Source organism: Bos indicus x Bos taurus, chromosome 19 (assembly GCF_003369695.1).
Source record: "Bos indicus x Bos taurus breed Angus x Brahman F1 hybrid chromosome 19, Bos_hybrid_MaternalHap_v2.0, whole genome shotgun sequence".
Taxonomy (NCBI): Eukaryota; Metazoa; Chordata; class Mammalia; order Artiodactyla; family Bovidae; genus Bos; species Bos indicus x Bos taurus.
In genome coordinates, this window is record NC_040094.1 from 8,754,756 (window position 1) to 8,778,351 (window position 23,596).

The 23,596-nt window shown below is 53.1% G+C and overlaps 1 protein-coding gene across 2 annotated transcripts; it reads right to left on the reverse strand.

Moving 5' to 3' along the window:
• Positions 1–424: 424 nt before the first annotated feature.
• Positions 425–23,395, reverse strand: TRIM25 (tripartite motif containing 25). Of its 2 annotated transcripts, XM_027516906.1 has the most exons (9): positions 22,703–23,395; positions 17,669–17,764; positions 14,210–14,443; positions 11,380–11,551; positions 9,278–9,337; positions 6,428–6,454; positions 5,995–6,072; positions 5,818–5,916; positions 425–4,103 (listed from the first exon to the last, which is right to left on the reverse strand). In XM_027516906.1, exons 1-9 carry the CDS (start codon positions 23,300–23,302, stop codon positions 3,574–3,576), a joined length of 1,896 nt encoding a protein of 631 aa, XP_027372707.1. In that variant the 5' UTR covers positions 23,303–23,395; the 3' UTR covers positions 425–3,573. The 2 variants fall into 2 exon arrangements, with proteins under 2 accessions (XP_027372707.1, XP_027372706.1); XM_027516905.1 differs by having other exon boundaries at positions 5,818–6,072.
• Positions 23,396–23,596: the final 201 nt, after the last annotated feature.

Genomic DNA, 23,596 nt, shown 5'->3' on the forward strand with positions numbered 1-23,596 from the left:
AGATTGGATTTTTATTGTTGTTGCTCTTGTATGAGGTGTTGGTCTGTTTTGGAAATTAAGCCCTTATCTGTTACATCATTTGCAAATATTTTCTCCCATTCCATAGGTGTCTTTGTTTTGTTTTCTTTAGGGTTTCCTTTGCTGTGTACACGTTATTTTATTTATAATCTCATGGCTGGTCTCTCTGATGACCAGCCCCGATCCTGGATCATCTCACCTCTTAGCATAACCTCAGATGTGATCCAAGGGGCTGGTGAATAACAAGGACATTCCTATTGCCGAGGGCAATTCCAAGGATTTAGAATCTCCCCACCAGGAACAAGAGACAACAGCCAGTCAAGTTATTATACAACAACCTCAAATCCACACCTCCCACAACTCCCTCCCCTTTTCAAACAAAGATAAAATCCGGGCCCCCTGCTGGTTAGTTTTGTTTCATTGTTTTTAAGTTTTTATTATAGGGATTTTCAAACAGAGACAACAGCAGAAGGAATAATACAGTAAACACTCATCTTTCCACCACTGTTTCCTTGATTACTCACTCATAGCCCTCCCCTGCCTCCCTACCCTCATCCTCTGATCATCCTGAAGCAAAGCCCAGAAGGACATTTGGCTGAGAATTCGTGGCGAGCTTCCTGAGGGGCTGCCCCACCCACGCAGCCTCAACTAGGCTCCAGCTCTGCTGAAACCTAGCAGGCAGCTGAGTGGGGGGTACCCAGAGGCCCTTGGGCACCTCATTTGCTGACTCCTGCATGACAGTTAAGGAACACTTTCTACACACACTGTAATGTGTGCAAGAACACCCAACACCGCTTTATTGCACTCAAAGCTTCTAAGGCACGTAAGCCAGCCTTGGTCCTGGTATTTCTCATGCCTTTCCAAAGAATGGTGTCTACAACACTGATAATGTCCTAAAGAATCAACGCATAAAAATACAAGCTGAAGAACACAGGCTTAAATACTCCTAATTAAAACCAATGCAGGGTCGGACAGAATAAGGTAAGAAATAATGTATCGGTATTATTTTATAGATCACAGACCCATCTCAAAATAATTAAAACAGGCAAACCAATCAACCAGTCTTTGAACAACAAAAACTTGACCCTGATCTTTGATTTATCATGTCAGAGTGGTGGAGACAGTCCCTGCTACCTAGGTTGGGAGAACATTTGTATGTTTATCTGGCAAGTTCTGACCCTCCCCCAGGGTACCAAGGGGCATCTACAAGGTACCTCCTCCAAGACAGGATGGCAGGAGCAGTGAGTGGATCCATCCAACACCTGCCCATCTGACTTACTCTGCAAAACAGGAAGTCAAATGAATGCAAAGTTCCCCCAAGTCTAGGACTTGAGCACTGGGTACCAGCCCTGCAAGGCAAGAGGGGACATGAAGTCTCACCACTGGACACAGTATGGTTTGAGACAGCGAGGGCGTGCTCCTCAATTCATGTCTCCAAGGCACCCGCGTAAGCCTCAGCTTGGGTTACCTGCTTGCCTTTCATCACAAGAGGGGCTCAGGCTCCTCTGTCCTGAGCTGGACGATGCACTATCAGGGAAGCGCCCCCCCGGCTGCCCTCATTTCTAGAGGAGAGCCCAAGCAGGACCTGTGGTTTAATCTTGGGCACCCTCCTCAACCCAGCTGTTCCCCAAGCATGAACTGGCTCTGAACAAGGCTTTTGTTTCAGGAGATCAATGAAGGTGCTTTGAACCATCTCCAAAAGCAGAGAAGAATCACCAAAGAACTTTTCTTCCTAGTAGCAAAGGAAGAAAATCTTCAAACACCCACAGTTCAGCTATTGCAGGGGATCTTCCCTACAAAGATGAATTCTCTCCCAAGGAAGTAATAGTTCGTGTTGGAAGGTGACACACATCAACACTTCCGTCGGGAACATCAAGTGCTCTGGGCCTAACTAGAATGCCCTGGGGATCCTGCCAAGACCAGAGATGAGCTGACATAATATCAAACATCTATATGGAAGGCCTGAGGTGCATGTCTCCAGTGGTATGGTCCTTTTCAGACCATTAGGAGTAAGGAGCCTGACTTCAGCTCCCCTGCTGGGAAAGTCCAGAGCAGGACTCATTTCTTCACAAGCTGTTACATTTCTCCCCCTTTGGGGATGAAAACTTACATACTGACAATGTCAGGATGTAAGGAGCTCGGAAAATTCCAGCCATCCACTCCCTCCAGCCCTCAGTGGACTGAGGCTATTTCCACTGCACAGAAACACTGCAGGAAAAATAGCCCCTTGTACTTGATCCTGGCAGCTGGTTTCCTCCCTGGTTTGTCTTTCTGACCCTTCTCCTGGTCAATTCCTACATCTGCATTTGGCTCAAATGAGGAAGAGTAGAAAGGGTTCGGGCCTCTCTGACTCACAAGAGGACCAGCGCTGGGTTGAACAGGAATGTTGCTGCTTCCCATGGATCTGCTAGCAGGCCCTTCTGGCCACAGGTAAGCACCCCAGCAGGTGACTAGGGTGGTCCTGGAGGCAGCCGCACCGGGCCTGTCTGCGTGGCAGCAGGCTTAGCTAACCGATCAGCTCTGCTGGCCACGGTGGGGTCTCCACCAGCTAGGGCAGAGTCTCACAGTCCTGGAGGAAGGAGGCTAGCACTGAGGAGAGCCAGTCAGTAGGCGAGACACTCTGATGAGAGCAAAACTGCCGACTGCTAATGCCCTCTTGTGTAGGGGGACCGCTGCTCCACAGCCTGTGCAACCAGAAGGTTCTGGGGCCGCAGTCAAAGCCAAAGGCATCTGCGGAAACGCCTTTCATAATACACGGGAGTGGGTGGGGCTTCTGGCCACATGGGGACTGGGTCATGCTGACCCGGAATCACAAATTCAACACAGGCTGATTCAGATTATGGTTTGAAACCTTAGACCGAAAGTGTGGACTCAACATTTTAAAACCGTGGATGGGGTGATGAGGTGCAGGACAGGAAGGGACAACAGAGGGGGAAAAGGACATACTTCTTTGGGAAACTCCGGTCTGGGTGGAGACCTGCTGTGGGTCGCTTCCCTCGAGCACAGAAAATAATCCGAAGTCTGAGCATTCATCCCAACTCCCACGTGGAGGCAGTGGAGGAGAATGAAATTCACTAACTTTGGCTTTTTTTTTTTTTTTTAATCTACAGACCCAAATAGCTCTACAAAGAGTCATCAGAACTCCAAGATTTGAAGGCTACTTCGGAGAAGAAAGAAGCAGGCACCAGAGGCCTGAGGAATAACCCACAGTGGCTACAGATTATGTCCAGCAGGAAAGAGACGCTTGTGACTTTGACTCCCCGGAGACCCGCTCAGCCGCCTGGAGATCTACCAGAACCGAGAGGGGTGCATCCGGCCAGAGAGGCACCAGGAAGTGGGAGCCTTCCTCACCCACAAGGTAAACACCCCACCCATCCCCGGCCAACCCTGACCTCTCACCCCATCTGCCCAGCCTCCCGCCCTCCGCAGGTCCCCTCCCATCCCTTTGGCCCTGGGGGACCTAGGGCAACTTCCCGGGGGTCCCACCTGCAGCACCCTCCTGGGGGGGGACCTGGAGAAGTGCGCGGGTGGTCCGGCCGAGCATCTGTGGCCGGCCTACTTGGAGGAGCAGATGGAGAGCGTGGCACCCGTGGAGAAGAGCCAGAAGGCGGGGTACACGGCCTCAGTGAAGTCCACCTTGTACTTGTACAACAAGTGGACCTTGTCAGCCGCAGCAAAGAAGAGGACGAAGCCGTGATCGCAGTTGAGAAGCACCCCGACCCGCGTGGCCTTGGTGGAGGGCAGGGTTTTCTCCACATTGTTGTGCCAGGCGGAGATCTTGGTGTTGAACCACTCCACACACCAGGATGCGTTGTTGCGGCCAAGCCGGCTTTCGGGGCCCTGCCGCTCCATGCTGCCGTAGCAGATACCCACCCCGCAGAAGTTGTTCTTCTGCAGCTCCACCTCCCAGTAGTGAATCCCTTTCTTGTAGCAGTGCAGCCCCAGCACCTGCGAGCAGTATGTGAACCTCTGGGGATGCGGCCGGTAGTTCAGGGATGCGTCAGCCACGGACGCGACGGTGTAGTTCTCGGACAGGGCCACCTTGCTGTGGGCGGTGTTGTAGTCCAGGACAACTTTAACCACATCTAAGGAAGCATCAAGGAGTCAATCACGAGGAGCTCCAAGCACTCTCACGTTTCATCCTTTCCCTGGCTGGTAGTATTTATTCATTTGTTCCACCCATCCATTCAACCACCCTTCCCGTCCATTCGTTCTGTCCAGCTCGTCAGACATTTGTCCATGTCTCTAACCACCAATCAAGCCATCTGTGTGTCTATTAGTCACCCATCTGTCTGTCTATTCCTCCACCCAGAACCATTTACTGAGCCCCTGGCTTATGCCAGGCTCTATACAGGACGCACAACCATGAACCAGATGTGGTGCCTGGCCTCGTGGAGTTCCCACTCCCAGAAGTAAGGCAAGCGCATCAGTAATGACAACAGTGAAGACTCCATGCGCCACTAAAGGGCAGGCACTCTACTGGAGAGACACAGCCATGGGGGTAACGAGACAAGGGAGGGGAGAGCACAGAGGAACACTTACTTCATGGGTGGACTGGAATCTGAGCCAAGCAAAAGGGAGATGAGAAGAATTAAACAGGAGAGCAGAGGAGGGAGAAAGGCTACGCTGGACAGAGGAGACAGTGAAGGCAAGCATGGAGTGACGAGGATGACAGACATGTGCTGGGAACACGGAAGGCTGGGCAGCTGGGAACACAGAGGCTGCAGCAAGAGAAGAGGGACCTCTGAAGCCACGAGTGGCGAGCCAAAGGGTCTCGACTTTAACTGGGGGCAGCGGGCAGCCAACTGAGGTCTGCCAAGCACAGCAATGACCTGAATAAAATCCTTGATCAGGACACAAGCCTGGCCTCCACCTCCTCCCTAGGACACAGCCCTCCCTGCCCTTCCACTCACGGAGGACCCTGGACCAATGACAGACAGCAGGGCTTGAGAATTTGGGAAAATCCTGAGCTTGAGAATTTGGGAAGCTAGAGACCAGGGCTCTCTGCCACCCCCTGGCTCAGGGAAAGATACTTGGCACCTGGCCCTGGGCCTCCCCCAGGGCAAAATGAATGGCCTGGGAAAATGTCCTCTGAATACCCTAAGTCCCTAGAACTTCTTTCCCCTGCTTAAACAGCTGTACCGCAGAGTGCAGGGGGCTCCACAGACATGTGACTCAGCACCTCCCCCAGCAGCTGGCATCAGTCATGGGGGCTGGGGGCAGGGGAGGCCTTTCCCAGCCAGGAAGCTCCAGGGAGGCCGGCCCTGATAACCAAGTACCAAAGTTCCAGCAATGGGTGAACCACGCCCACTGAGCCAGGACCACGCCCACAGCACCAGCAAGGGTGAGCCACGCCCACTGAGCCAGAACCACGCCCACAGCACCAGCAAGGGTGAGCCACGCCCACTGAGCCAGAACCACGCCCACAGCACCAGCAAGGGTGAGCCACGCCCACTGAGCCAGAACCACGCCCACAACACCAGCAAGGGCGAGCCACGCCCACTGAGCCAGAACCACGCCCACAGCACCAGCAAGGGCGAGCCACGCCCACTGAGCCAGAACCACGCCCACAGCACCAGGAGGGCCAGAGCGTACTTTGCAGAGAGAGATTTCTGCAAGAAAGCATTAGCGGAGAGTGCTCCGTGGGTTAAAGCTATGGGTGGCCCGAGGCCTGGCCTGGAGGAAGGAACTGCCACCACTTCCAGGCTGGAACCACAGAGGAGCAGTAAGGACAGCCTCCAGGGGACAGGCTGACCACGCCAGACAGAGGCAAGGACAATCAAGGCAGCAGCTACTCACACTCCAGGAGCTCCGGCCTGGACTTGGTTAGGAAGTTCTCCAGCACCTTGGCGTTGAGAGACGCTGAGGTCGGCGGCACGGGAGGGGCTTTGGCTGCACCTGGAGGAGGAACAGAAAACCATTTGCTAAACAAATTCAGAGCAGGCATTCCACTGTCCACGGCCCACCAGAACTCACCCTCCTGGACAGTTAGTTTGGGATTCACTAAGTGTTCCGAGGATCCAAAGGTGACAGGCTTGTTGAGTAAGGCAGAGCCTGGGATAAGGGAAGAGAGGTATGAGTTGGGGAAACAACAGAGTGACCTGATGGCCTGGAATCCCTCCCACACTATTTCTCAAGAGCTGCCTCCACAAACACACACCTGGACCGCCAGGGTGACACAAGAGAGTCCAGACAGGGCAACATGCATCATACTGGTCTCGTGCACGTCCACTTATCCTCACCCCCAAGCCCAGACCCAGCGGCCAGCACAAGTCAAAGTCATGGAGCCCACGCCCATCTCAGACCCTCCCCCAACACACACCAGCCCACAGCTCAGCTTTCCTTGCTGGCATTTAGTTCTGCACTCGGGCACTCAAGGAACTAAAAGATGCAGAAATGCATAACTTACCAGGTTTCCTGGGCTTCTTCTCTTCTTCTGAAAAACAAAATTTTCAGAATTAAGATGTTTCAAAGCAGAAACAACCATACTTTCAAACACCATAATAATAATCGCTATGTGAAGGTGACCCATACAAACAGAGCTAGTATGTTTTAAGTTGAAAAATGTAAGGGGGTCAACAGGCAAATTAATCTACAGTCCAATCATGGTTTTGGTGGGGAGGGGCTAATAAGGAGCATGAATGGATTTCCTGGTGAAATGGAAATCTTTATCCCGATTTGCATAATGGGAACACAGATGTATCGGAGAAGGCAATGGCACCCCACTCCAGTACTCTTGCCTGGAAAGTCCCATGGATGGAGGAGCTTGGTGGGCTACAGTCCATGGGGTCGCTAAGAGTCAGACACGACTGAGCAACTTCACTTTCACTTTTTGCTTTCATGAACTAGAGAAGGAAATGGCAACCCACTCCAGTGTTCTTGCCTGGAGAATCCCAGGGACAGGGGAGCCTGGTGGGCTACCGTCTGTGGGGTCACACAGAGTTGGACACGACTGAAGCGACTTAGCAGCAGCAGCAACACAGATGTGTGTGTTTGTTAATCTAACTTTACTTTTAAGATCTGGACATTTTACTGTAGGTAAACCATATCTCCACAAAAGAAAAAATGCAAAAACAAACACACAAAAAAACCCCACATAGAAAACCAGCCAAAAAAAAAAAAAGTGCTTGCCAGATACCACTATAGTCTTTATAAAGTATCTGCAGTATATATCTATGGGGACTGAGTTTAGCTAAAACAACTATCCTCAAAGCACACACACCAAGCCAGCAGTGTCAGCATCACCTGGGCAGCTGTAAGGACTGCAAATTCCCAGACCCCTCAGACCAGCTGAAACTAACAATCTGGGTTACTAGCCACTGGACTCTGATGTGTGCTCAAGTCTGGAGGGCCGGAAGATTTCGGGTCCACTCTTCACCACCACGACTGAAATGAAAAGGGGAGTCCTGGATCTCATCCCCGCCGGCCTGAGGACCTTGCACATTCCAGACCAGCCCCACCGGACCCGCCCACGGCCCCACCTGGCCCCTGGCCGCCCCTTCCTCTCACTCAGAGCCCTGTCTCAGGGGTCATTTTCACTCTCCCCATCTCCCCACCTGCGTCTCCCCCCGACTCCCACTGGACCAGCATCTTGGGAGGACTCCAGGCCGTGACCTCGGCTGTGGGCACAGGGCTCCCTCCCAGTGACCACGGGAGCCTCACCCACACTGTGACGAGTCCACCCACGAGCCAGCCTGATGCCAGCATCCTCGGCTCACGCATGCAGAGCAGGCTTGTGGAGGGGGGGTGGTGGGAGGGAGGCTCTCTGGGCCGGAGCCTTGAGAAGGACACAGGTTGGCAGTGCGCGTCACCTCGTCTTCACATCGGGTGCTCTGCACGTGTCAGGCTCCCGACGGCCCCCTCCTCCCCTGCCCCAGGCATGCCAGCCCCGGACTACACTCCACTCCAAAAGCACACACTTGTCTGCCAAAGACAAGCACTAAATACTAACGACAAGCAAACAACAACAAAAACTAGCCCAGGGTTCTCTCAGCCCCTCACCACCCCATGGCGTCGAGCAGCCCTCCTCCGTCCTCACCGACTCTTTCGGTCAACAGTTTGATGACATTTATTGCTGTTGTCCCGTCGCTCAGTTCTGTCCCACTCTGCGACCCCACGGGCTGCAGCACACCAGGCTCCTCTGTCCTTCACTGTCTCTCGGGGTTTGCTCAGATTCATGTCCATTGAGTCGGTGATGCTTTCTAACCATCTCATCCTCTGCTGCCCCCTTCTCCTCCTGCCCTCAATCTTCCCCAGCATCAGGGTCTTTTCACTCCATGCGGCCAGAGTGCTGGAGTCTCCGCTTCAGCATCAGGGACATACGCCTGGCCTTTAAAGAGCTTTCGCCATCAGTGTCCCACATAAACCTCACACAACAGTCCCGTGAGGTCAACGCCGTTATGGTCTGCATTTGATACATGAGGAACCTGAGGACCATTCTGCACCCAGCCCGCATCTCAACAAGGGTTCCAACATCCCCAAGTGAAACTGAAAATGACAGTCACTCAGTCACGTCCGACTCTTTGAGACCCCACGGACTGTAGCCCCCCAGGCTCCTCTGTCCGTGGAATTCTCCAAGCAAGAATACTGGAGTGGGTTACCATGCCCTTTTCCAGGGGATCTCCCCAACCCAGGAGTCAAACCTAGGTCTCCTGCATGGCAGGCAGATTAGGTGCCATCTGAGTCATCAGCCAATTACCCCCAAAGTGGAGGACAAAAGTTGATCTTTAGGGACTCAGGGAGAGGTAAGGAAGGAAAAATCTTCTTTTTATGGATCAAAGCACCATATGTAAAAGACCCACCATATGTGGGGTATTAAACTTCATGTATGGGGTGACTAGGAAAATTCTGTCTAAAAGGGCTTGAGGGGTAAAAGCAGAGGGTAATAATGGAGAAAAGGCTGAGAGGCTCTGTGAGGGCTGACTCACGTCACACCCAGGACTGAAAAGAGACAGCCTCTGCTCGGGGTGCTGCCCCCCAGGCCAGAACTTGGCATCACATTAAGTATTTCTCAAGACGAACCAGCTTTGGTCACGTTGCCATCCCAAGCAGTGGGAATATCCAGCAGGTCCTCCCAGGAACCCTGCAACCTCCCCGCATCAGGGTCGGTTGGTACTTGCCCCCAGACGCTTCCAGGCCACCCAGAACCCGGGGTGGGCTGGGCCCCCCGGGAGGAGCCGTGACATCCTCTGGTGCCTCAGCCTGAGCGCTGATGCCCACGGCTGCCGCCGCCCACGGGGATAGAGGTGCGACTACTTACTCACGACCTTCTTCACAGGCTTCTTCTGTGTGTGTGGTGCGCAGGGTCCTCCAGCGTCCCCTGGGCCAAAGAAGGAGAGGTTAGTTTAGGCAGCTCTTCCACACCCAGCCAAGGAGCCAGCCTCACGGTGGAAGGGCAGTGAGCTGCAGGGAGCTTACAAAGGTGACTCCCACCAGCCTTCCCCTCTGATCACTTACAAGCACTAGAAACGAGGCAACAGAAACACAAATTTGGTGTGTTCCCTCTCTTCTCTGCCTTAAAGTGTAACTGGGGTGGAGTCTTTGCCAGCACTCCGCTCCACACCGCTGACCTGTCTGCGAGCTGTGCTTGCTCTCCTGAACCGTGGGGAAGATTCCTCACCCAGGGGGCGAGACCAAGGCGCCTGCTGTGCCCAGGAGGTTCCTTTCCCCCGGGAGTCTCTCACCACTCTGTCCCCAGGCCAGCGAGCACAGGTGTAGCAGGAAAACAAACACACGGGGCTAATGCACCAAATTAGCTTCCCCTTGGCCACGGCCGCGGCACACCGGTTGCAGAGGCTCTTCAGCAGGGCCATTCGGCCAGCCAGGCTGGGACTCAGGCCTGCTCCCTGGATTACAGACCAAACACCCAGCGTGTGCTGGGCTCTGTGCCAGGCACTGGGGACAGTTCTGGAAGAAAAACAGACCCAGCCCCTGCTCTCATGGGTCACAAGCTGGCAGGGGAGGCAGACGGCGATGGCAAGGAGGAGTAAAACGACAGGTGTGAAGGAACTTCCCAGGTGGCCCAGTGGTTAAGCATCCACTCTGCAAAGCAGGGGACGAGGGTTCAAGCCCTGGTTGGGGAACTAAGCCTGTGAGCCTGGGCACTCCAGGGCCTGCAAGCCACAACTAGAGGGTCCGTGCGCCTCAATGCAGGAGTCCGCATGATGCAACTAAGACCCAAGCAGCTACGTAAATATATAATATTTTTTTAAGCGACAGGTACAAAAAGGACCCCAAGGAAGGATAAGGACCTGGGACCTTGTCTGAGGAGCCGGAGTGGCAACAGGGAAGGTTTGCTGAGAAATGTTAACGTTTTAACTGATCTCCAAGGGAGACAGGAGTCACCTGGTGGAGTCTGAGCCCTCTAGGCGGCGAGGAGGGGGGATATACAAAGACCCCGGGGCAGGGATGTTAACATATTTGAAGAACTGAGCGTAAAGGGATGTACTGGGGGGAGGGGGCCGCTTCAGGGCTGGAGAGGTGGACAGGGCCTGATCAGGCAGGGGCTTAACAGCCAGACTCAAGAGTGTGGTCTGCAATCTAAACAAACGAAATTCTCCAAAGAGGAGGCAGGGGAGAGGGTGCCAGGAGAGCAGACTGTCATCCTGAGGTGCTCTCTCCAGCTGCGACAGGAGCAGCTGCAGAGGAGCTCGTTAGGAAGTTGACGCAGGTGATTCAACCGAAAGCAGGCATGTGGCGGCTGCAGTGGAATGAGCTGAGTCCGGAGATATTTAAGAAGAAATCTGACAAGGGGCTGGATATAAGCAGAAGGGCATGGGGTGGCGGTTGTTTAGTTGCTAAGTCGTGTCCAACTCTTTTGCAACCCCATGGACTGTAGCCTGCCGGGCTCCTCTGTCCATCGGATTCTCCAGGCAAGAGTACTGAAGCGTTGCCATTTCCTTCTCAGGGGATCTTCCCAACCCAGGGATCAAACCCATGTCTCCTGCTTGGCAGGTGGATTCTCTACCACTGAGCCACCTGGGAGGCCCCAAGGAAGGGGATATCAAGAAAGAATTTCATGTTTCTCTGACCTCCAAACTAGCTGCTTCCTTACCAAACAACACTGACAACCCAGAATCCACTCAGCCCATCTGAGCCAGCCTCAGATTCAGACCAAATAAAAGCCTATCCAGAAAGGCCCTTCATAACACCTGGCCACAAAAGACACTTTAGGAAGGATGGCTACAGTCTCAGGATGAGGTGAAGACTGCCCACCGCCTCCTAGATGAGGGCAGTGGTCTTTTAACATCTGAAGCTCAAGCCCCAGTGCTCCAGAGCAGGACTTCCCTTCCCGAACCGCAGAGGGGACCCATCCCGTTTCTAGAACCCCAGTGGAAAGCCTGAGAGGCTGCCGACAGTTACCTGGGATGGTGAGCTCCTCAGGCTTCTTGTCCTGGGGCTGTCTGAGGCACCGCTTCAGCTCATTCTTCAGGTCGGAGGTGCCCTGATAGATTTCCTTAATCAGCTCGTGGTTCAGCTCCACCTTGGGGACAAAGACTGGCTTCGTGGTGATTCCCTGCAGCTTTGTCGCTTTCTGCAATGAGCCAGGGGGTTAGTTCAGGCAGGTCTGATGAAGCTAGGGCCCGGACTCAGGCCTCATGAACCCCGGAAGGAGCTTCCCCGTGCCCGTGGGCACTCAATCTAATCAGCCTCTCAAAAGTGGCTGGGGGTTGAAGTGCCCCTTTAAGACAGAGCCATCTGGAGGTGGAAGAGCCCTCACCTTACAAAGGGAAAAACTGCAGTCAAGAAATGACAGGTGTCCTGCCAGGACCTCTGCCGATTAGTACCAAGGACACAACTGGGACCCAGGCCTCCTAACCCATGGATAATGCTCTTTCCACCACCATCGCCCCTCAAAGACCAGCTCTGAATGCACGTTCTGAACACAGAACAGGAAGGCCCCGAGGGCTGCAGGATTCAGCCACACATCCAGTGAAGGAGAAGAATCTTACGGAAGGTCTCCCAAGCTTGGAGACCAAATCAGATCATATGGTATCAAGAGGCCCAGACGTGGACTCAGAATCCTTCTGGGAGAGCTCGAGGCAACTGGATCAACAAACAGGAGTGAGCATGTGAGAAGAAAATGCCATCCTGCCCAGGCGTGGCTAGAAGACCCTGCACACAGGAGAGAAGGTTCCTGGGCACTCCTGTGCCTCCCCAGGGCCTGAACGTGGAATCTGGGCCTTTGAGGTGTCAAAGCAGCATGCCACCCAGTCACCTGGGCTCCCAGAGACACCCGTTGAGTACCTGGCACTCTGCTGTACAGCAGACACACTGGGAGGGTGAAGGGCCCCTCTTGAAAGGCTCAGACAGCCTTCAAAACAGACAAGGAAACAAGCATGTCTAGACTGAGGTCATCAAGGGAGAGAGCAGAGGCAGGTCACACGCTCTGGATCACCAGCAGTGGGAAAACAATGGGATCCCAGGAAGATGGGGGAACTGGGGCTGCCCTGGACAAATGACAGGGTTTACGAGGCAGAGGCCAGTCTCAGAGTTCCCTGCCCACACTCAGGGCCTCTGAGGAGCACCCTGCTGTGGTCAGAGCCCCAGGCATGGGCTGGGGGTGGCTCGCAAGAGATAAGACTGCTGGCAAAGGCAGGCAGGTCACCGAGGGCCCTATGGGCCACGCTGAGGAACACAAAGTCAGAAAGGGTGTCCATGCTGTAGAAAGATACTTCCGGGGACCATGCAGAGGCGGGATGGGAGGAAGAAGGTGGAGGCCTAATGCAGGCAGCATCCCAAGATGGACCCCGAGCCTCCTGACTGCCCTGGGTGCACACGTTACACATCCTCGCCCCCAGATTAAGGGCAGGACAGTGAGTATGAAAGGGTATCACTCCTGTGAGTAGGCTACATTACATGGAAACACTGAATGAGTACTGCGGATGTAAGTAAGATCCCAAATCTGTTGATTTTGAGTTCTTCAGAAAGATGATTCTTCTGGGTGGGCCTCACCGAATCAGGTAAAAGCCCTTAAAACAGAAAGTGGGCCTTCCCGGAAGGAGAAATTTTCTGCTGGTTCTGAGGAAACCAGCTGCCCAGTCGAAAGAGGACCACATGCTGAGGAATCGTGGCAGCCTCTAGGAACCTCAAGGACACAGGGCCCTCAAGCCTGCACCATGAGGGACTGAACTCTGCCAACAAGCATGTGAGCTTCCCCAGAAGGAAGCGGCAACCCCCTCCAGCATGCTTCTCTGGGAAATCCCATGGAGGGAAGGGCCTGGCGGGCTACTGTCCGCGGGATTGCCAGAGTCAGACACAACTTAGCGACTAGAAACAGCAACGGCAGAATATGCTCCTTTCTTCAACAGGACAGACTTCCTATTTATGAGTTATTAGAACTCACAGGTACCAAACACACTGGAACCCAACAAAGGAGAATTAGGCTCTTTTCTAAGGGGGAGAGAAATGCATGTCTTGGGGGAGATGTCCAAGGGACACAGGTATTCTGTCTGTGTTTGTCAGACAGGCAAAGGAGAGACATCAAAGAGCAGAAAATACTGAAAAATGGGTCTTGAGCTAAAACTTCCCTGAAGTTGGTAGATTTCTGGGAGTATGAAGCCCTCTGAATGAAGAGTTTAAGCCGTACACAAAGATGGAGCTCAATTAGGACTGGATATCCACAATGACCTTGCTTATTCCAAGTGATTTGACCAGACACTGGCTGAAGAGAGCTTAAGCCTAAAAGGAATTAGTAACGTTGTCACGAAGATTCTGACAGATGTGAATAACAGAAAGAAGAACTCTGGGGCAATCCAGAAGAATAAAAGTGGAAAAGAGGCTGAACGGATACAAACTGCTGACTGTGTTGATTGAATCTCATCCCAGCTATGAATTCAAACAGTAGATCTATCATTTCAGAGAAACAAATCTCTTTTAATAAAGAAAAATTACACAGTGGAAGAAAAAAAAAAAAGCATGTCAGCTTAGAAGACAACCCTGAGCTCCAAAAGGAACATACAGCCTAGTGAGACCACAGCCTCAGCCACACAGAGTGTGAGGTAACGGACAGCTTTTCTTCTAAGCCACGCAGTTTGCGGTAAGTGGTCACAAAATATAGAAAACTAATATAGCCTGTGTGTCTCGGGGATGCGTCCCAAAACCCCTTACCGCCCCAACCCCTTGAGAGTCCTGCTCCACACTGTAATGCAAGGCAGAAAGAGGATTCAACAACGTGCTCATCATGACCCACCTCCAGAAACTCAAACTCGTCCCCCTTAGTCAGGGCCAGTTCAACCTCCTCCTTCAGGGTCTGGATCTCACTCCTCTTCTTGAGGATGATCTGGTAAATGTTGTCGAACTTGCTGGTGACCCTCTTCTCCTCTTCCTTTATCTTCCTTGTGGTGCTGGCCTCGGAGGCATCAATGAGAGCCTTCATCTCCAGGTATTCCTGTCTCAGCTGGTCCAGCTTCCTATGTGCAGCGTCCTGAGAGGCCAGGACAAGAGGGCATCCGTCAGACGGGCAAAAGGGCTGGGCCTGACACACGGAGCACCACAAGCTCTCACCTGGACTTCACGGGAATTCAGACGGGTGCAACCACTTTGGAGAGCAATCTGACAAGATCAGTGAATTTCATACCTTATGACCTAAATCCTAGAGGAAATCAACCCTAAATATTCATTGGAGGGACTGTTGCTGAAGCTCAAATACTTTGGCCTCCTGATGCAAAGAGCTGACTGATTTGAAAAGACCCTGATGCTGGGGAAGTTGAGGGCAGGAGGAGAAGACAGATGCTTGGATGGCATCATCAACTCAGCAGACATGAGTTTGAGCAGACTCTGGGAGATAGTGAAGGACAGGGAGACCTGGCGTGCTGCAGTCCATGGAGTCGTAAAGAGCTGGACATGACTGAGCAACTGAACACCACCATTACCACCAGCACCTTAGGACCCAGCAATCGAGTCCAAAGAAGGTACTCAAGAAATAGACTCTGCTCCTGAGACACCCGAGAATGCTCTAAGCAGCACTGCTGAATAGCAAAATCAAGGAAACAGGCTGAGCGTCAGTCAGCAGAAGACTGAAAATTATTCCCTGGGATGGAATATTAACCTATGATAAGGGAAAAACAACTTATAGAAGACACACAGTAAGAGGCACCGGACACAAGACTTAGAAAGAAATAGAATGGCGCACGTCTGCGCGCTCAGTCACTTCCGTCGTGCCCAACTCTTTGCGACCCCATGGACTCTCTGCAACTTCTGGACGAGAGGACGAGGGATACAAAAAGGGAAAGACGAAGCCAGGCCTATATTCTCTTTGGCAATATTTTACTTCTTAAGCTAGAAAGCGGTTCGTGAGTAATTTTTTTAAAGGGCATGAAGCTGCCCTAGACAATTTCCTCTAGAGCTACACTACATGCAGCTGAAGTGCCCTTGAACTATGGCCAGTCCAAGTTAAGATGTGAGATAGTGTAAAATAAGAAGAGTATGAAACATCTCATTAATACCTTATATTGATTAAAATAACACTTTGGATATACTGAGTTAAACAAAATATACTAACAGAACTAGTCTCGTGCATTATTCAGATTAAAGTTATATATAAGGTTCGCTTTATATTTCTACTGGACGGCACTGCTCTAGAAGCTGCCGTTTCCTTTTACAGGTTTGGTAACCTCATCAGCTCAGAATCGAACGTGACAAAGAGAAACACACACAAGAGGGCCAGGGAGACTGGAATTCAATTTTTTTTGGTGGGGGGAGCCACACCATGTGACATTCAGGATCTTAGTTTTCCTACCAGGGATTTAAACCCAAGCCTCCTACAGTGGAAGCTCAGAGTCTTAATCATTGGACCACCAGGAATTCCTGAGAATTCAATTTACTTCTTAAACCAGTACCTGACCCTGCCACTTCCAATGTGACTATCAATGTCCCCGAGTAGTCATCCTCCTTCTCCCCTGTCAGTAAGAAAACACCCCTGGGTTCAGATGGGCACACGGCTGCCCAGCCACAGACTACATCTCCCAGCATCCCCTGCAGCTGGTCACGTGACTACGCTGCTGCCTAGGCAACGCAAACAAAAGTGACAAGTACAACACTCTCCCCCCTTGTCGCTCCTTCTCACAGGCTACAGCAAAGATCTAATGGTGTCCCAGTGGCAGCTAGACACGAGGAAGGGCAGGAAGAAGGCAAGGTCCTGAACCCTGAAGGGTCACAGGCCGCAGACCATCCCATAGCCTGCCTGGGTTACTCAGGTCCAGCCCTGAGCCATCACAGTGAGGAACTCACACAGCTATCTTATTTAAGCCTCTGATTCGGAGGGGTGTCTCTGCTACAAGAACTTAGCCTGCCCGCCAATCAATACAGGTATTCTCATCTGCATTCTTTCACTTAAGCCTCAAATTCACCTTCAGAAAGAGGTTCTGGAAGTAGATGGAAAAACTAAGGCTCAGAGATTTGCCAACATGACCACAGCATCACAGGCTAGTATTCTAATCTAGATCTCATCTAATCTAACCACAGCGGTGGCAATGAAACCAGATGCTGCCACCCCAGAAAGGATGCTTAAAAATCAAACCTTCTCTCAATATAAAAGCACTGTAACCTTATAAAAATTACAAACCTGGAGGGGAAAAAAACCTCTATAATTCTACCACTCCAACACTTGCTCTACTGCTCCTTGACTATATTTCCTTCCAGTCTTTTTTCCTACACTTTCTGTAATGGGTTTAATGGTGGCTCCCTAAAAGTTACATCCATGTTCCAGAACCTGGAAATGTGATCTTACTGAGAAAAGGAGTCTATGCAGATGTAACTAAGGTAGAAATCTGGAGCCAAGATGATCCTGGCTTACCCAGGTGATTCTAAATCCACTAGCAAGTGTCCTTATTAGCGACAAAGAGCAGACACAGAGGGAGGAGGCGATGTGAAGATGGGGGCAGAGACTGGAATGATGCAGGCACAAGTCAAGGAATGCCTGAAGCCACCAGAAGCTGGAGAGGCGGGGACAGACTCTTCCTCGGAACCTTCGGAAGGAGTGTGGCCCTGTCGACACTTTGGATTTGGACTACTGGCCTCCTGGAGGTCATTTTACAGATGATAAAACTGAGGCAGAGGGGACAGCACGGGGGTCAAGTTCACAAAGATAGAACGAGCTGAGACAGTGGCTTCAGTAAGTGGCAAATGCGGTCGTTCAAACCAAGCCTCTGCCTGCAAACAGCCAGAAAACTGAACTGTGAGAGACTACATTTCTCGGAACCCAAGTGTGTGGTAATCTGTTACAGTAGTCCTAGAAGACAAATACACTTTTTACAAACAAATAGATGCAAGAACTTTCCTGGTGGTCTGGCGGTTAAGACTCTGCTTCAAATGCAGGGGACATGGGTTCAATCCCTGGCTGGGGAACAAAAGTTGCTCCATGCTGCATGCAGCGCAGCCAAAAACTAACTAAATAGATAGATGCAGCTTTTGCTTCCTGTTTCTCTCCCATTTAAACGGTAATTACTTTTTATGTTGCTATGTTTTAACCTTAATTTTCAGTGATTCCTCCCACCCAGGTTGGACTCGTAGTCTATTAAGAATCTCTCTGGGCATGTAGATTTTTGCATGTTTTGTTGAATTCTGACTCTGTGAGTGGACCCAACAGGAGCTGTTCGGATGCCAGAGCTGTGCTCGCCTCCCCGGAGGGACGGGGCGCCCCATCTCTCACCTGCACCTCCTGCTGCCTGGCTCTCACGTCCTCCAGCGCTCTTGACGCCCCATTGATCTGGCCGTACATGACAGTCAGTTTTTGCCTCAACTTGTTCTGCAGAGAAAACGAACTGGGTAAGAACACACCTTGTCCCAGCCCCCCAGAAGTGCCCAACACCAGGGACCCACAGCTGTTTCCACCACCCAAGTCTCGCCTGCTTGCAGTTTTCTGACACATGCTCGTATTTACTGCCTCCATCCTTTCAGGGGGACAGCACAGTGAAGAAGTTATAAGGACAGGACTTGGAGCGAGACATAGCAGACTCAGTTCTCAGCTGTCCAACTGTCTCTCACCTGTTTCTCTGGTCAGGAAACAGATATAGCTGTTCCTACCCTGCAGGGCTAGAAGGACAATTAACTGAAGCAGTGTCAGCCCTCAGCCTAGTGCCTGGATCTTAGCAAGGACAAATGTCCTTAGTAAACGTCAGCTTGGATTATTACGAGCTTCTTCACTAGAACCCATTTTACAGATGATGAAACTGAGGCAGAGAGGAAAGCAAGGGGGCCAAGCTCACCCAGACAGAATGAGCTGAGACAGCCGCTTCAGTAAGTGGCAAATGGAGTTGTTCACACCAAGCCTCCCACTACAAACAACCAGCAAGCAGACAAAATACTGGGGGAGGGGGGACCTACTGAAAACCAATGGGGGGCTAACAAAGAAAGGGAGGACCACAGGAGAAGGAAACCCAAAGAGATAAGCCTGGCATCTGGGGTTCTCCCAGGGCCATCTGCCAGTTCGGGAACACAGCTGGGAGAGCCTCTGTGCGCCTTAGAGAGGCAGGGAGACAAAAACCAAAGTCCACGGCTCACCTGATAAGCCCCACAGACCGAGCCCTCCAAGGACTACACCCTGGAATAAGGATGAACCGGCGGCAAACCAGCTCAGTCCCTGAAACTGAACTAGGGTAATTCAGAATCGCTAGGCCCCAGGTCACGTTCCGATGCACCAAGGCAGCTAATGCCACCTGAAGCCCCCAAGTATTTTCGTAAATTTTCATAATCACCAGCCGACTTGCACCCAACTCAGGCAAAATGCTGCAGTGTAGAAATGGGTAGGAAAATCACCACCACCTCCACCGTAATAACGGCAGCTGGTGTTGGTCATGAACTTACTCCAAGTCAGACACTGTTCTAGTACTTTCCACATATTAACTTCGTAAAGCTAAAAACAACACTAGGAGGTAGGGGATTATCCGCCCTTTACAGATGACGTCGCTGAAGCAGAATAATTAAGGGGCTTACCTAGGCCACATCACTATTAACTAGTGTTACAAGATGCTGGTATTACAATAACAGACTTATGTCCAAACTAAGCACACAGGAAATTTCTAGGGGAAAAAAATGCACGTCCCTTAACTAGCTGGCTCAACAATACTCTGGCCTTCCCTTCCTGTCCTCTGGCTCTCCCAGGTCACTGACCTTCACCCTGGATTTGAATAACCAGTGACAGTCACATGGAAAGGCTGGAAGCACAAACCAAGGCCACACCAACTCAACCTCGAAAGCCCGAGTCACTCATGGTGTTTCAGATGTGACTTCTGTGACAATAACCTCTGACCCAGCCTCTAGCAGCGGCCAAGATAAACTGCGGCCAAAGGCAGAAGGCCAGCCCTGGGCACATCCAGCCTCACGGGTCTCAGATCTGGAAGAGACCTCAGGACTCCTGGGGGCTGCCAACTGTTTCCAAGACCCACTCTCAGTGGTCATTCTTGTAGCTGTTCAGTCTCCCAGTCGTGTCTGACTCTTTACAACCCCATGGACTGCAACACATCAGGCCTCCCTGTCCCTCACCATATCTTGAAAGATTTTACACATATTGATCAAAGGCATGCAACAGTCCCTGTTGGTACACAGGGGCCCACATGGCTATAGACCAAAGGAAAGCCACCCAAGGCCTTTGAGAGCAGCCAATCAAGGACAGGGAACATTTCAAAGTTCTGAGCATCCCTTTACAGGCTGGGGACTTCGGTCCTCCAAGTAGGCACCAGAGTCCTGAGTCCACCTTACCCCAGTGATCAAACCCAGCTGGGCTGGCTCTGCAGCCAGTACTGACCAGCAGCAGGGCTGGGAAAGGAGACGGGTTAAAGCAGGAGTTCCCAACCCTGGGCTGTAGGCCGGTACTGGTCCAAGGCCTGCCACGAACCAGGCCGCAGAGCAGGAGGTGAGCAGTAGGCAAACAAGCGAGGCTTCATCTGCCGCTCCCCACACTGCCTGAACCACCTCTCCCTGTCTTTCACGAAACCATTTCCTGCTGCCTGCCAAAAAGGTGGGGGGCCGCCGGGTTAAAAGACGCAGCAGGCCAAGAGATGGAGGGCAGGCAAGGCTTGTTAAAAGGATTAAAAAGCCGAGTGTGTATGGCATACAGATAATCTGGGCACAGATTTCAGCTCCAGGCCCTGGAGGTCGAGTGGAAGCTGTGGCTCCAGACCAGACTACAACGGGTCCTTCTGCCCCTCCCTGCCTTCTGCCTCCTGGATAAGAACTGCTACCAGGCCTTCTGAGCAGATCTAGGCCGCCCAAGTCCTCAGGCCCACACGTCTTGAGAAGAAGAAAATCTGGGCAGTCTAACACCCTCCATGCGGCAAACTCTCCTCGGGGAATTTCTGAGTAACAGAAATGTTAGCAGGAGCTGCTAGCGAGCTATAAAAATGCCATGCATGGGGAATTCCCTGGTGGTCCAGTGGCTAAGAATCCACCTTCCAATGCAAGAGACACAGGTTCAATCCCTGCTCAGGGAACTAAGATCCCATATGCCAAGGAGCAACTAATCCCGTGCACCACAACTAGAGAGGCTGTGTGCTGCAACTAAGACTGTCAGAGCCAAAACTTAAAATAACTATTTTTTTTAAAAAAGCAACTCTGATCTCTGTCAACTGAAAAGAAAAAAAAAAAAAAAAAAAATACACAGCCTAAAAGCTAAGAAGTGAAGTGTTAGTTGCTCAGTCGTGTCTGATTCTTTGCAACCCCATGGACTGCAGTTTGCCAGGCTCCTCTGTCCTTGGAATTCTCCAGGCCAGAATACTGGAGTGGGTAGCCATTCCCTTCTCCAGGGGATCTTCCCGACCCCGGGATTGAACCTGAGTCTCCTACACTGAAGGCGGATTGACAGCTGTGTTTAAAACAAATAAACAAAACCCGCCATTTATGGATCACCTCATTAATCCTCCCAACCACCTCCTCAGATAGGCATCATTATTGGGCCCTTTGATGGGTTCCCAGCCAGGAAGTAGAGCCAGAATTCAAACCCAGGTCTCAACATTCAGCTCCGGTCAGAGTCCGAGTCAACCAGCTGGGCCCTGGGGCCTGCCTAAGAAGAACTTCCCAAACAGCTCAGCCCCGTGGAGCCTCCTGGCCACTCTTGGATGTGCAGAGGGAATGCTATTAATTCCATTTTAGGGATGAAGAAGCTGACCCTCAAGAGAAATGCAATGACTTGCCCTGAACCACAGCTGATGTACGCAGAGCAGGCCTCCAGGCTCTGAAGGCCAGGCAGGTTCTTTCCTATAACAGGTGGAGACCCAAGAGGGCTGGGCCTGAGACAGTTGTACCTCCCAAGTCAACGTCAGGCAAGGCCTGAGGGACTCAGGGAAGCAGGCCGCAGGAACCCAGCTCAGCCTGGACAGGCAGACGAGGCAGGGAGGGTCCTGCCCAGGCCAGAGCAGCACCTGCCCCCGAGCCGTGGAGCCACTGCAAAGGTCCCCAGGCTTCACATCTCTTTAGACAGCACAAGGACAGCCCCGGTTTTCCCTGAGAGCCTGGGAGAGAGAAAAGAACCCAGGCCTGACCCTGAAGTTTGACTGAAGCAAGGAAACGGAGTGGGACTACGCCTGCTCAGCCTCTGCCTCCATTCCAGACGGGACATCAGGGTCCTCGAACCACTGAAACCATCTCAGACCAAGAAGGGCCCTGAGGAATCCACCTGATCCCCCTCCTCACACTGCTGATGAGGACCAACCCCAGGCAACCACTGAAACCATCTCAGACCAAGAAGGGCCCTGATCCCCCTCCTCACATTGCTGATGAGGACCAGCCCCGTGATTTAAAGTGGCTCAGGCAGGAGAAAGGGCACAGCAAGCGTGCGGCTGGGCCTCCTGTCCAGGGCTTCCGGGGACCCTGCCCACCCTCCCCCTCATAATGGTTGGTCCTCCCTGGTCACCAGAAGTCTCTGGCTCACAAAGACTTTATCTCACATGACCTCAGAAATGTCCTGTGCTCTGAATTCCAGGACTTGGCTTTGAGGCTCATCCACCAGAAGAAACAGCAACAATGGTGTCAGACCAGCTGGCCAATGACCACTTGGCCACTTGGGTTAACTCAAGTGAAATGAACTTCTCTGAATGTCCATTTCCTATTTCCTCAGCCGTAAACAACTCATTATACCCACCACCTGGGAGCTAGGGGAACTTAAGAGAACCGAGGTAACCTCTAGCCCTCATATTTGATGTTCAAAACCCTCTACTAAACATGTCAGACCACTGCTAAAGTGAAAGTGTAGTCACTCAGTCGTGTGCCACTCTTTGAGACATCAGGGACTGTGGCCCGCCAGGCTACTCTGTCCATGGAATTCTCCAGGCAAGAACACTGGAGTGGGTTGCCATTCCCTTCTCCAGGGGATCTTCCCGACCCAGGGATAGAAGCTGAGTCTCCAGCATGGCAGGCAGATTCTCTACCATCTGAGCCACAAGGGGACCCCCAGATAACTGCTAGACTTAATGCAAACAACATGTCACCTGTGTCTTAAGTAGTTAGTTCCCTCTGTAAAATGGGCGAGTGGGGTGAGCCGCGAATACGAGGGCTGTATGTTCTCACGGCCTTTTCTACCAGGACACTAGCTGTGCCCCTGCCCCCATCTCAGGCACAGCAAGGCCTGAGGGTGCCCCTCCACCGCCCCCACGGGAATCCGCCTGGTCGGCCACACTGCCCACAGCGGGGCCCTGTGCGCCACCCAGCCGGCCCAGGCTGCCTCTCGGCGCCGCCGCCCGCCGCCCCCTACCTCCAGGTCGGTGCTGGCCTCGTTGAGGGGCGCAGGGGAGCAGGTCTTGTGGTCCACCACGCAGACGTGGCAGATACACTCGCTGTGCTGGGGGCAGAAGAAGTCCCGCAGGCGGTTGTGCCGGGCGCACTTGCGGCGCATCAGGTCGCGGACAGGCGGCTGCAGCGGGTGGTCCTGGAAGGCGGGGCTGTCCAGGTGCGGCCGCAGGTGCTCCTGGCAGAAGGAGGCCATGCACACCAGGCACGTCTTGACGGCGGTGGCCTGCAGGCAGTGGTCGCAGGCCACCTGGCCGGCCGCGCTGGGGGCGGCGGCACGGGTGGGCGGCGTCCAGTCGTCGGCGGCCAGCGCGGGCCGGGCCTGCTCGGCCTGCAGGAACTGCTCCACCACCGCGCACAGCACCGTGTTCTTGCGCAGCTGCGGCCGCGCGGCAAAGCCGGTGCGGCATTGCGGGCAGAGGTACGGCGCGCCCTGGACGGCCCACGTCTCGTCCAGGCACGCGCCGCAGAAGTTGTGGCCGCACGGCGTGGTGACCGGGCCCTTGAAGGGCTCCAGGCAGATGGAGCACGACAGCTCCTCGGCCAGCGGGCACAGCTCCGCCATGGTGTGTCGTGGGCGCCCGACGGGACGTGCGGGGACGCGGCGGCGCAGTGGCCCCGAGGCCGCCGAGGAAACGAAACCAAGAGGCGGGGCGGGGCCCCGGCTTCCAGGAAGTCACGTGGGGCAGGCGGGGCGCCCCGGGCGGGGGCGTCCCGGGGTCCCCGAGGTCCCGGCCGCCGCGCTCGGGCCCCGGCGACGGGCGCTGGGTGGGCGCGGGGCGCGCGGTGCCGGACCCCGGGCGTTCAGGCCGGCCTCTCGGCCCCCGGGCCGTTCCCGCGGCCGCGCGGCGGAGGAGGA